Raw genomic sequence first — 13,079 nt, 5'->3', positions numbered from 1 at the left:
TTCTGTCCTAAGTTTCTAAGAGATCTGGAGCTTCTCCTGGCAAAATATCTTGCCATCCAGCTGAAGACAAGACAGCCTTGAACCAATATCCCTCTGGGTCAAGAGGTTAGAAGGGGTGACCCACCACCCCAGTAGGGCAGGTAGAGGAAGTTGATTGAAGCTCTAGTTGCCAGTAAGAGATCTGTAGGACTGGACCCCAACGGCTTGTTCTCCTGGCTGCAAGATATGGGAGGGCAGGAGGATGGGGCAGGAGAATGGGGCACGGAATCCAATTCAGGGATATCAGGACTATTGCGGTAGTCAAACAGCCCTCCCCTATGAGCTGTTTGACCCTGGGTAACTTGTACTACCTCTTCTCGTCCTGTATTTGGGACTAACCTTCATAACCAACCTCATCAGACCCTTGCAAGCCTCACATTCATTCATGCATTCATAGAAGCATGCATTAAGCACCTGCTGTATGCCAGGCATTGTTACAGGTGCCAGAAACAGAGCAAAACAGACAAGAATGCCTGCCCCCAGAGGGCTGACATTCTAGGGCAAGAGATGGCAACTTTGAACAAATCAGAGCGATTGACGTAAAGCGCTTGGCACAGAACCTGCCAGGAATTAGTTCACGAATGGTGGTTATTATTATTGCTATTGCCGTTATTCCTGTGAACATACTTGGATTGCGGTTTGTTAGGCAGCCCCTTAGCCCTGAATTATAATCATTTGGCGGGAAAGCTAGAGGGTGGGCATTTGGACCCCTTTAGGAGGATAAACGCCCGACCTGGAGGTGGGGAAGGTTTGCCCTGCTAGGCAAGGAGCCCTCAGCAGCCCCTTTGTGCCTCCCAGGTAAGCCCACTTAAGTCTGAGGCCAGACAGAGCTCAGCCAGGCTGAGGCAAGGGGAGCCAGACCATTGGGAGGGCAAGGCCCCCAGGGTTTGGGGGGAGGGGGAGAGGGTGTGAGGCCCACCGGGCCTCAGCTGCCACCCACAAGTGGCTGGGGTGACGTGGGTTTGCCCTGCGTGCGATGCATAATGACTGTGTTTCTTGTCTTGTCTCTTTTCATGCCTGCTCCTTAAACTGTATATTGGCACAACGCCGTCTGAAAAACTCATCCAATCAAAATGCACTATGAAATTCATTTGTTCATCCATGACGTGGTCTGTGTGTTCATACACCAATGACTATCTCCCAACCCACCACCACCACCCCCACTCCCCGCCCGGGAACCGAAACCCATTGGTTTTTTTGGCACTGGTTACAAATCAACCTAAAAAAACGCTGAACACGCCTCCCCAACTGCCCCCGCCCGCCTGCTTCCCCTCCATCTTCAACATCTGCATCTAGAATCCGGTTGGTCTTACTTCTTTCTGAAGTCTAAATGCCTTACATTAACTGTGAACGCATCTTCTCGCATCAGCATTGCACGTCACGCCCTGGGCTTTCTAAACTTGGATTGCCTGATGCACCCCCCCTATCCCCACCCCCATATGTCTGTCCATCTCTCCAAACCCTCCCGACCCGCCCCTCCCGCCTTGTTCCTGCAGCCTCTCTTCCTCTGGTTGGTATTGGGTTCTGAATTAGGGTTTTCTGTTTGGGTTGGCTTGTGTCTTCTGCAGAGAAAAGGATGGGTTTGCCCCATGCAACACCTCCAACAGGGCGGGTTGGCTGGCTGAGTCTCCCACCCCATTCCTTACACACAGCCCTGTACGCAGAGCCATCAGGCACTCTCTCACACCACTCCTGTCCCTGGTTAACTCCATGGATCCCGGGCTCCCAGGAAAGCTCCAACAGTCCTCACCCCATTCCAAGCCCACGATCTCTTCGGGCTTGACCAGCAGCGATGTAAATCTCCAAGTATGATGGAGGAGGTCTGAGGGCCTTGCAATGTGCAGGCAAAGACGCTCAAATGAGGGAGACTCAGAATGGCCAGAACCAGTTCTGGCTAAACGGCCAGGACTCAGGTCTGGCTGCTTCCAGATGGAACGGCCAGCTGACGCCCTCTCCTGGAGCCCTGATCTGCATGTACTTCTGTTCCCCTCCCCCCACCCAGACACGGTCACTAAACACATGTGCTCTCTCCTCTCTCCTGTTCAGTCTCTGACTCTCGTTCCCTCTTTCTCTCTGTCTCTGTCTCTCTCTCTCCCTTTCTCGTTTTTTGCTCTTGCAATCTCCCTCTCTTGATCCTCCCCCACCCCCTGACACACACACACACATGCACACACTATCCCTCCCTTCTGTTATATCCATCCACCCTGCAAACCCACACCCACACCCTGGATGCACCGTGTCCATCTCTCCCTCGCCTCACTTATTCGGCTCTCTGCACACTTGCACACTCCTTACTCTGTTAAATCCCACCTGCCTCTGCCCCTCCCCCACCATCCTCTGAGCCCCTTTGAAGGACCCGCAATGGCATCTTTGCACCGGGATCCCTCCCCTGCTAGCCATACACAGGCACTCATCCACCAAACATTTAATGAGCCCCAATTCGGTGCCACAGATGGAGGGTTGGGCAGAAGGGGACACCATCGCTGCCCCCACCCCCTGTGTCACCTACAGTCAGGTGGGAGGAGGCAGGCATTGGTCAAATAACCCCTGAAACCCACTTGAAATTGTAACTGTGCTGCAAGCTGAAGGATGAGCAGCGTTAACAACGTGGAGAGGGGGAGAAAAGGGCATTTGAGGCCCAGGATAGCATGTGCAAAAGTCCTGTGGCAGGTCGGAGCACACAGGGGTCAGGGTCTGCGAGTGAGAGGGTGTGGCTGGAGCAAAGAGCAGAGGAAGGCTGACCCAGAGAAAGTAAAGAGGGCAGAAGGGGACAGGACCTTGGGGCCTTGTTGTGGGAGCCTGGGAGGATTTGGAGCAGGGGAGGCATGATCGGAAGTGCGGTTAGACCAGACCCTGCAGCTGCAGAGCAGGGAGTGGGTAGGCAGCGGGCTGGGCTGGAAGTGAGCACCAGGAATCCCAAGGAGAGATGACAGCAGGGGAAGCAGGAGCCGTGGGAGGACTGGCCGTCTGAGCAGGGATCTCTCCAGGACCTGGAGATGGGCTGGGTCTGGGCTTGGGGGAGAGAGGTGCCTGGAGGACTTGAGTCTGGCTTGAACTGGGAGATGGAAGTTAGGGAATGCCAGGAGAGGGCCAGGTTAGGGGAATAGCACAAGGGTGGGCACAGTGGGCTTGAAGTGCCCTGAAGGGCACCCCAGAAGAAGTCAGGTAGGCAGTGGGTTAGTGGGTCTGGAGTGCAGAGGCAAGATCTGGGCTGGAGGTGGGGTCTGCGAGTGCAGGACTTCTCTGGAACCCTCAGGAAGGTGGTCTCCATGTCCTTCTGAGTGCTCGCACCCCTGAACACAGCAAGCCTTCCAGGGCCCACATCACTCCCCTTCAGCCTAGAACCAGGAAGCACTGGGCAGGGTTGGAGGAGAGGACAGCTGTTCCTTCCTGGCTGCGGACAAAAGGATGGAAGCTAGGAAGAAGAAAGTCAGAAGTTCTGGGAGCACTTGAAGGACTCTATGCAAACCCAGGAGGAGATGGAGGGGTGGATGAGGGCAGACTAGAACCTTCCCCTGCCCTGTCACCTGGACCTCTTTCATTTCCACCCCTACTTCCCCCGTGTGTCTCCTGTGTCCCTGGCCCCAAGAAGCGCAGCATGCTCTCTGCACGCGTCTCCCTGCAAACCCCCCTTCTTTCTCCTGCATGGTGGCAGTCCCTACGGCCCCGCTCTGCCCCGAGACCCCCAGAGGCTGCTTCCAGGGCCCGCCTGACTTTGCATGGGTCCACATGTTATGCCCCGCCCCGTGAAGGGATGGCTTGTACTCTGGGGATGGACGGGAGGGGACTGGGGACACCTGGGCCATCGGCCCTGTCCCCAGATGGAGCTGGGTGGCCAGGCAGGGCTGGGAGTCAGGTCAACAGGGCACGGAGGGTGACCGTCAGCCAAGCTGAGGTTGGGGGTTTATTCGAGGCACTTGAGAGATTCTCACAGTGGTTAGGCCCCAAATGTGGTCAGGGTAGGATCCCCACACCCCTCCCCCATCCTAGAGGCCTAAGGGTCAACTGATGTGTCCCAGAGAGCATCCTAGACTTTTCCAGAAAACCCAGAGGCCTCTTGCCAACCTCAGAAATTCCTTGAAACCCCTCTCCCTGCCTCTCAGCTCCCAGGCCAGCAGAGCTAGCTAGATCCAGTGGCTGGGAAGCCCTCAGGAACCACCAAATAGGATGCCCATATAATTCACTGTCCAAACTTTTGAGACCGAAAGGCATGCTATGACTGTTGGGGGAACCTGTATGATCACCCCTGTGCCATTTGCAGGGTGAGAGCTAGGCCAGTTTAAACGTTGCTACGTGGCCTGTATCTAGCGCTCCTCCAAGTCCCCTTAAGGCCCCTTTGCCTCCAACCCACTGATCAGTGGTGGTTTCCATGCCTACCTGAAGCAGGGGTCTCAAACTCAAATGCCTCTGGGGACCAAGCAGATGCCGTAAGCCAGGAAACCGGTTCCATTTCTAGTACGTGGGAACCTTGGCAAACTGGAGGAAATATGGCCTGCTTCACGGCGGGCGGTCACATCTGAGCCTCAAGTAACTGCTACCCGTGGAAGCAGCCTCATGGTTGCCTGAAAGCCAGATTTGGGGGCAAAATCTGAAACACTAGCAGCTATTTTTAATTTCTAAAGGAAAACTGCTCAGGCCCAACAAAATAGTTTTGTTGGCCAGATTTGGTCCATTCGTGACTTCTGGCCTCCAGTACCCCACCAGAGGCCCCAGCAGACAAGCCCCTGGACAGTCACGTAAGACTCACCATCTCCACAGCTGTCTCCCCACCCCTACCCCGACCTGGGGTTCTTCTGGCTTGGGAGGGAGGAGGTAGAGGCAGTGACTAGACAGGGGGCCTTTGAGCAGAGGCAGGGTCCACCCAGGGAGGTCCTGGGGGCAGGGACAGCCCCACCTCCCGGCCCCCAGCACCGGCCCCTCGGTGGGCCTGGGCTGACGGCGAGCTCACCCACCCACGGGCGCTGCGTACTTCCTGCTTCCTGCAGGCCTGGTCCCGTGCCACTCCACCCAATCCCAGAAGCTGAGAAGCCATCCCTGAGAGGGGGGAAAGGGCCCCAAATGCATCTTCTCCGACTCAGCGGGCAGCGAGGACTCACCCTGCAGCCGAACAGCCCCAGCTCCCTCCCGTCCTCCCCATTCCCGCTCGCCAAGGGGGTAAGAAAAGATGCTCTTCCGCTTCTCCAATTGGCTTCAGCCACTGCTCCTCTTGGCCGTGGGGGTGAGGTCAGGGCGGGCAGGAGAGGGTGGGCAGCTCAGCAGGGCAGGGCAGGGTGCCCGGTGAGTCCCATGACAGATGCATTTCTGGCCCGGAGCGTAACATGCCCTCGGAACCCGCACACGTCCACCAGGCCTGAGTGTGCTGGCTGCCCCCACCCCGCCCTGGTGTTTGTGCATCGTACACGTGTGATGGATTCGGCAACTTGACCCGCTTGTGTCCTATTGTCTCAGTGCATTTGGTTGTTGGGAGAAACAAAAACCATCTCGATTTTTTTCCTGATTGGATGATTCGGATATGTTTTCTTTTCCTTGTTCTTTTGTTATTTCTTCCACGACCCGACCCACCCACATTCCTTTCTCTTCCTTCCTTTTTCTTTCCTTTCCCCATTGAGGGTGGGGCTGGCAGGGAGGGTTTATGCCTTTGAGTTGATGCCTTTTCCTCCCTCTCACCCTTTCTCCTCCCCACACCCCACTTCGTTTTTTCGAGTTTTTTCCTCCGCACCATTGCATTAATAGTGCTTTCTCTCCTCTCCCTCCTTATTTGGGGTCTGGCTTGCTTTTTCCTGTTGGTTGGCTTCATGTAGGGGCCTCTGTGAGTGGTGACAGCTCTGAGCCCGTGGGGGTGGGTGGATGGTCACCCCTCTTTCTCCGTCTCCCCAGAATAACTTCATCAACCTGAGCTTCCTGCGCCTTTTCCGAGCGGCCCGGCTCATCAAACTCCTCCGTCAGGGTTACACCATCCGAATTCTTCTCTGGACCTTTGTGCAGTCCTTCAAGGTGAGCCCCTGCCCCTGGCCCCAGCCCAGGGCTGAGAAGAAAAATCAGGATCCCCCCCACCCCGACCTGCTCTGGCTGAATCTAGAAATCAGGGGGAAATGCCTCTATGATACACCTTGCTGAGAACGTGTTATATGCAGGGCTCTTGTCTAACTTCCTGCCCTGGTGTGTCTTGAGAGCTCCAAGGGGAATCTCCCAGAGCCACCAAAGAGACCCACCAACCCTGGCACCACTCTGGCACAGCATGCGGCCACCCCATGGGGGTGGAGCAGTGGGACAAATGAAGGAAACAGTGTGGATAAGGGGCCCCCAGCACTATCCTATTTTTTTTTTTTTTTTTTTTTTTTTTACTATGAAGAACCTTAAAAAACAGGAATCATAGGTCTGTCTAAAGGCAGTTTTTTTTTTTTAATTTATTGATGGCTGTGTTGAGTCTTCGTTTCTGTGCGAGGGCTTTCTCTAGTTGCGGCAAGTGGGGGCCACTCTTCATCGCGTCCCAGCACTATTCTTAATTGCCTTCCTTCCCACCAGGCCCTGCCCTATGTCTGTCTGCTGATTGCCATGCTTTTCTTCATCTACGCCATCATTGGGATGCAGGTGAGTGCCAGCCCCCCTAATGTTCCCAGAGCGCTCCCAAGGAGGGCCACCGCCCTTAGGTGGGGGTGGGTTAAGGGAGCCCAGTTCAGAGAGGCAGCCCCTGAAGGTTGAGTGGAGATTTCCTGGAGCCACTAGGGGGCGTGGCCACCCCTAGTCATCACCATCTAATTCCCCAGGTGTTTGGCAACATTGGCATCGACGTAGAGGACGAGGATAGTGATGAGGATGAATTCCAAATCACTGAGCACAATAACTTCCGGACCTTCTTCCAGGCCCTCATGCTGCTCTTCCGGTGAGAGGGGGGCACACTTTCATCCTTCTCTTCTGGTGGGGGGGGCGTGTCCTCAACCTTCTGTTCCACTGAGGTTTGGAGTGGGCGTGGGGGGGGCCAAGGGACCCTGGCAGGGCAGGAGCTGAAGGCCCTGGGACGTAAACGTGAAGGCATTTTCAGGCATTATCTCACTGAATCCTCCTGAGCGTCCTGTCGAGGGATTCTTGGCAACCACACCTGACAGATGAGGAAAAAGGCTTATAGACTCTGAATAGACTCTGAGGCTTGATCCTTAATCCTGGCTGCACTTAGGGTTCCTTCATTCATTCATCAGAGTTTTATTGAGCACCTATTGTGTGCCAGGCACTGCTGTAAATACTGGGAACAAAGCAGAGACAACATTCTCTGCCCTCTGGGTGCTTATATTCCCATGGGGGAGGCGGACAATCAATCCTCAAATTATAGCGGATACTAGAAGGAGATAAAATTCAAGATTAAGAGGGACATGGAGGCACAAAAGAACAAATAATGTGTGATTCCACTTACATGAGGTACCCAAAATGGGCAAATTCTTGGGGGAAAAAACTAGAATCAATATTGTCAGGGGCTGGGAGAGGGGAATAGAGGGAGTTATTGTTTAATGGGGTACAATTTTTCAGTTTGGGATGATAAAAAGGTTTTGGAGGTAGATAGTGGTGATGGTTGCATGGCACTGTAAATGTGCTTATTGCCATTGAATTATACACTTAAATGCTTCAAATTATAAAATTTATGTATATTTTTGTCACACTAAATTTTTTTCTCAAGTAACAACTGGAAAGAAAAAAAAGGAAGTCTGATAGGTCACTCCTTCCTTGAGGAGGGTGATATTTGAGAGAAATAGTTGAGAGAGGGAGCCATGTGGATATCTGGGGAAGGGCAGTCCAGGTAGAGGGTACAGCAAGTGCAAAGGCCCTGAGGCAGGAGCATAGCTCTCATGTGGGAGGACAGCAGGGAGACCAGTGTGCCTGGAGCAGAGTAACCTAAGGAGAAAGAAATAAGAAATGACAATCACCTAGAGAGAGGGAAGCTTTTGAAACATACCTATGTCTCCGGGCCACATCCCAGACCAGTTCAATCCAAGTCTGTGGGAGTGGGACATTGGCATCAGCATTTTCAAAAAACATTCTCCTTGGGCTTTAATGCACAGCCAAGGATGAGAATCCCCCTCTCTGATCTCCAAGAGGAAAAAAGTGATTTACCTGGAACTTGAACTAACACCTGTCCAGCTCCAGAGCTTAAGTGTTTAACCTCAATGCTCTGCCTCCCTGGCGGGGGTGGGGGGGGGGGTGCTGGTGTCCAGAGCTGGGTACCCAGGTCCCTGATGCCCCCTCTCTGTCCTCAGGAGTGCCACTGGGGAGGCTTGGCACAACATCATGCTTTCCTGCCTCAGCGGTAAACCCTGTGATAAGAACTCTGGCATCCTGACTCATGAGTGCGGCAATGAATTTGCCTATTTTTACTTCGTTTCCTTCATCTTCCTCTGCTCATTTCTGGTGAGTCTGTGGACATGTGTGGGTGGGCTCCCTAGACCTGGCTCCCTCTAGGGGTGTGGATACTATAGAACGTGGCTGTGTTGCACACTTTCTCCCTCCAAGCCTTCTCTGGGCCAGCCCAGGATTAGGTTAACCAGGGTTCCTCACCCTCGGCACTGTTGACATCGGGAGCTGCGTCATTCTCTGATGGAGGTTGTTCTGTGCGTGCTAGGATGTTTGACAGCATCCCTGGCCTTGATCCACTAGATGCCAGTAGCACATGCCCCACCACCCTCCCAGTTGTGACAACCAAAAATGTCTCCAGCCATTATCAAGTGTCCCCTGGGGGAGGGAGCAGAATCTCCCCCATTTGAGACCCACTGGGTGTGCTGAGGGAAAAACTAATGGAGCTCAGAGCTGGCCCCAGGACCCATCTAGTTGAGCTGTGGGAGACTCCCGTCTGCCCTCTGAAAGGTGGGTGCCTTCCTCTGTACGATCAGGAGGCAGGAAAAAGTCAGCCACGTGAACATTCTCTGGGAGCTGTGGGGCTTTGCAAAATATTGAATGGGTTTTTACTAGTAAAAGATATGTTTGCCAAGAGGAGGACTCTCCTAGGACCAGAGAATATAAAGCACTGCAAGATTGAAACCAGGAGGAATGAAAATATATATCAGGAACCTCCATCCTGCTCTCTCTTTCTCTCACTCTCTCTGGGGCCTCATCTCGGCAAATCTTTTTTTGTTCTCCACTCTTCCTGGAGCAGTTTGAGCACAGTCGGAAGAACTGAAACTATCTGGGTATTTCAAGCAGAGGGGATTTAATATAGGGACTGGCTACACAGGCTTGAAAGAGCAAACAGAGAACACTGAAGTCACCAGGGATTAACAACTGCAGGAAGGCCAGGGCTGGGGTATTAAAAGGAAAAGAAGGTGTTACCAACCAACCCAGCTGCCCCTGGCACCCCTGAGGGAGTGCTGGCACCCTAGTTGTCTGCTGCCCCTGGACAACTGAAGACAGTTTCCTGTGGCTGCTGTCACAAAGAACCACAAACTTGGTGGCTTAAAACAACAAAAATGTATCCTCTCCCAGTTCTGGAGGCTGGAAGTCTGACCACAGTGTTGGCAGGGCCATGCTCCCTCCAGAGCCTCTAGGATAGGATCCTTCCCGGCCTCTTCCAGCTTCTGGTGGCCACAGGTGGTGTTCCTTGGTTTGTGACAGCATCACTCCAACCACTGCCTCTGTCATCACATGGTCTTCTCCGTGTGTGTCTGTGTCCAGATTTCCCTCTTACGAGGACAGCAGTCATATTGAATTTAGCGGACCTTAACCCAGTATGATCTCATCTTAACTTGATGACGTGCACAAAGACCCTTTTTTCAAATAAGGTCACATTCACAGGCACAGGGGGCCAGGATTTGAACATATCTTTTTGGGGGACACAGTTCAACCCACGACACAGACCCACGTGGGAAGCCGAAGGAAGCTCCTCTCCTCCTTCTCTCTCCTCCCCAGGCTGGCCCCCTAACCATGGCTCCTACGGGCAGGATGTAAGCTGCCCAGGGAGTGTGGAAGATGCTATTTTCAGAACTCAACCCAAGGACCAGTGTCTGTCAGCAAAAGCCCAACACATCCACCCTCTTCAGACCAGCGGTCGGTCTCACACTGAGAGACTTGCAGCCTAAGTCTCACAGCAACACACCCTCCAAGTCCAATGTCAACAGCCATTGACCTAGACGGTCCCTTGCCCAGTTCCAAATTCCCAGAAGAGAGTCTGAATGGGCCATCCTAGCTCCTGGTCAAATGACCACCCTTGTCTTAGTAGCTTTGGGTGCATATGGAGACACAGTCTTATATTACATCCCATCTGGGAAGGGCAGGCACCCTAGAAGACATCTACAACACTTGATCATCAGCCCTTCATAGGCAGGAATTTTTGTTTAGTTCACTGCTGCATCCCCAACACCTAGCACAGTGACTGGCCCACAGTAGGTGCTCAATCAATATCATGAAATGATGAATTAAAAATAGAGTCACTAGCAGACATAGAGAATGGGCTTGAGGACACGGCAGGGAGGGGAAGCTGGGGCGAAGTGAGAGTAGCATTGACATATATACACTACCAAATGTAAAATAGATAGCTAGTGGGAAGCAGCCGCATAGCACAGGAGATCAGCTCGGTGCTTTGTGACCACCTAGAAGGGTGGGATAGGGAGGGTGGGAGAGAAGCTCAAGAGGGAGGGGATATGGGGATATATGTATGCATATGGCTGATTCACTTTGTTGTACAACAGAAACTAGCACAGCACTGTGAAGCAATTATACTCCAGTAACGATGTATATAAAAAAAAATAGAGGGCTTCCCTGGTGGCGCAGTGGTTGAGAATCTGCCTGCCAATGCAGGGGACACGGGTTCGAACCCTGGTCTGGGAAGATCCCACATGCCGCGGAGCAACTAGGCCCGTGAGCCACAATTACTGAGCCTGCGCGTCTGGAGCCTGTGCTCCGCAACAAGAGAGGCCGCGATAGTGAGAGGCCCCGCGCACCGCGATGAAGAGTGGCCCCCACTTGCCACAACTAGAGAAAGCCCTCGCACAGAAACGAAGACCCAACACAGCCATAAATAAATAAAATAGTGTTTAAAAAAAAAAAAAAATAGAGTCACTAAAGTTAGGGACACCTAGAATGACAGGTCATTTATTAAGCACCTACTATGTTTACATCTACACATTTGCTTAATACCTACGATGTGCCAGGCCTTATACTAGGCACTGGGGAGATAAGGAGAGAACATATTTCTCTCAGTTTGCAGGGGTGTTGGGCAGACAAGTCAGGAGACAGTAGCAATACAATCTGATATGTGCTTTGATAGGGGAGACTCAGACAGGGAAGGAAGATTTCAAAGAGTGGCCCTCAGGGATTGTGGACAGGGCTTAGACCATGTATTGATCAAATTGGTTGCAAGTAACAGAAATTCAACTGAAACTGACAAGTGAAATATGCAGTTCACTAACTTACATAACTGAAAAGTCCAAATGAGGCTGGATCCAGGCAATAGCAGACCCTGTCCTCTTTGCTGTTCTCCTTCACACTGGCTTTATTCTCAAACTTTCTCCCTATAAAGGGAAGATGGCTGCCAGAGTGCCAGCAAAAATCCCAAGGAAGGCTCTCATTGGCCACCTTGGGTAATGTGCCCCTCCCTAACCAATCACAAGGTCATGTGACCACCACCTGTGAAGCCAGCCACACCCAACAACAGCATCTAAGTATAAGGGCGGGGGTTTCCCCAGATGCCATTATCCAAAGGGAGAAAAATGATGTCCACTGAGGGAGCAACATTTACTAAGGCCTGGAGGCAAGACTGATGCAAGCACCCCATGTGCTAAAGGCTAGACGAGCACATGACAAGGTGCTACAAGATGTAGACAAATGCAGGAAAATTCATCCATCCATCCATCCATCAAAGAAATATTTGCTGAGTGCTTACTTTATGCTGGGGATGGAAACATGACAGAGTTCTGGCCCATGGAGTATTCACTTTGGTCTTGTTGGGGGTCAGTTGTGGGAGGACTTGGGGTCATGGCGGTCCCCTTGGTGTTGGCCTCTATTTAACATAGCCTCTCTACCTCTCTCTCCGATTGTCTCTGTCCATCAATGTTGGTCTTTATCTCTTTGTATCTTTCTCTGTCTCCATCTTTATCTCTGTCTCTGTCTCTCTCCCCCATCTCCATTTCTCCATCTCTCTGTCTCTGGGCTCCTCCTGTGAGCATGTGTCTTTCCTCTATCTCCCCCATCTCTTTCTCTGACTACCTTTTCCCATTTTTATCTCCCTCCCTGTCTCCCTCTGGGCCTCTGTGTATATGTGTTTGGATGTGTCTCGCTCTCCCCCACCCCGTCTTGGCCCCTGGGGTCCCCACAGATGCTGAACCTTTTTGTTGCTGTCATCATGGACAACTTTGAGTACCTCACCCGAGATTCCTCCATCCTGGGTCCCCACCACCTGGATGAGTACGTGCGTGTCTGGGCCGAGTACGACCCCGCAGCGTGGTAAGCAGTCACCCCGAATCCTCCAGCCACATCACCCACCTTTCTCTGGCACTGGAGCACAGTCTAGGTCAGGATCCAGACCTTGGGGTGTTGGCTCCCTGGGGAGCTAGCAGGGATTTCAGGAAGATCAGTCTAGAAAAAAGAGATGAGAATCAGCACCCTCACACATCCTGGATTAAATGATTTGGGTACCACTGCTGCTCAAACCCCAGGTTTTCTGGGAGACGAGGGAGGGAATCCACCATGAGTTCACCTCCTATGAGTCTCTCCTGCCCCCACCACGGTGAGGCTTCCAGATGGTGAGGACAAGTTATCCAGGCCCCGGGAAGGAAGCCAGAGGCCTCTCAGCCTCATTTCTCCTGAGGGTATGGGGAGAAGGGCTGGTTTAGTACCCTTGGCAGACAGAATTGGCTGCAAGATCAGAGTGGTGGAACCCAGCTCCCACTGGGATCCCAGGACCCTGGAGCAGGTGGTCACACAAGGCCAGGGGAGAGGACACAGAGCCTTGGTGGTCCTTGCATCTTCATGGTCATGAAGGAAGTGAGCTCTCCCATCTCCGTAGGCACAAGAGTGCCCCCTCCTGGTTGACAGGTGATGGTTTCCAAGGGTGGTCTCCACCC

The 13,079-nt window shown here is 52.8% G+C and overlaps 1 protein-coding gene across 3 annotated transcripts in view; it reads left to right on the top strand.

Annotated features, from left to right (window-relative positions):
* CACNA1A (calcium voltage-gated channel subunit alpha1 A) overlaps positions 1-13,079 on the top strand; it is a 234,429-nt gene that overhangs the window by 200,481 nt on the left and 20,869 nt on the right. For 2 of the 3 annotated variants that reach the window (XM_068534814.1, XM_068534815.1), the window contains exons 32-36: positions 5,917-6,033; positions 6,565-6,630; positions 6,807-6,922; positions 8,286-8,436; positions 12,332-12,459. In XM_068534814.1, the coding sequence (XP_068390915.1) occupies positions 5,917-6,033; positions 6,565-6,630; positions 6,807-6,922; positions 8,286-8,436; positions 12,332-12,459 (578 nt within the window). Of the gene's footprint in view, positions 1-1,335; positions 1,342-5,916; positions 6,034-6,564; positions 6,631-6,806; positions 6,923-8,285; positions 8,437-12,331; positions 12,460-13,079 lie in introns of all 3 variants that reach the window. The other variant, XM_068534816.1, reaches the window with a different exon arrangement.

The sequence above is a fragment of the Eschrichtius robustus genome, chromosome 2, assembly GCF_028021215.1.
Source record: "Eschrichtius robustus isolate mEscRob2 chromosome 2, mEscRob2.pri, whole genome shotgun sequence".
NCBI classification, from domain to species: Eukaryota; Metazoa; Chordata; class Mammalia; order Artiodactyla; family Eschrichtiidae; genus Eschrichtius; species Eschrichtius robustus.
The sequence above is the reverse complement of the archived record's forward strand: the minus strand, read 5'-3'. Positions and strand labels throughout refer to the sequence as shown.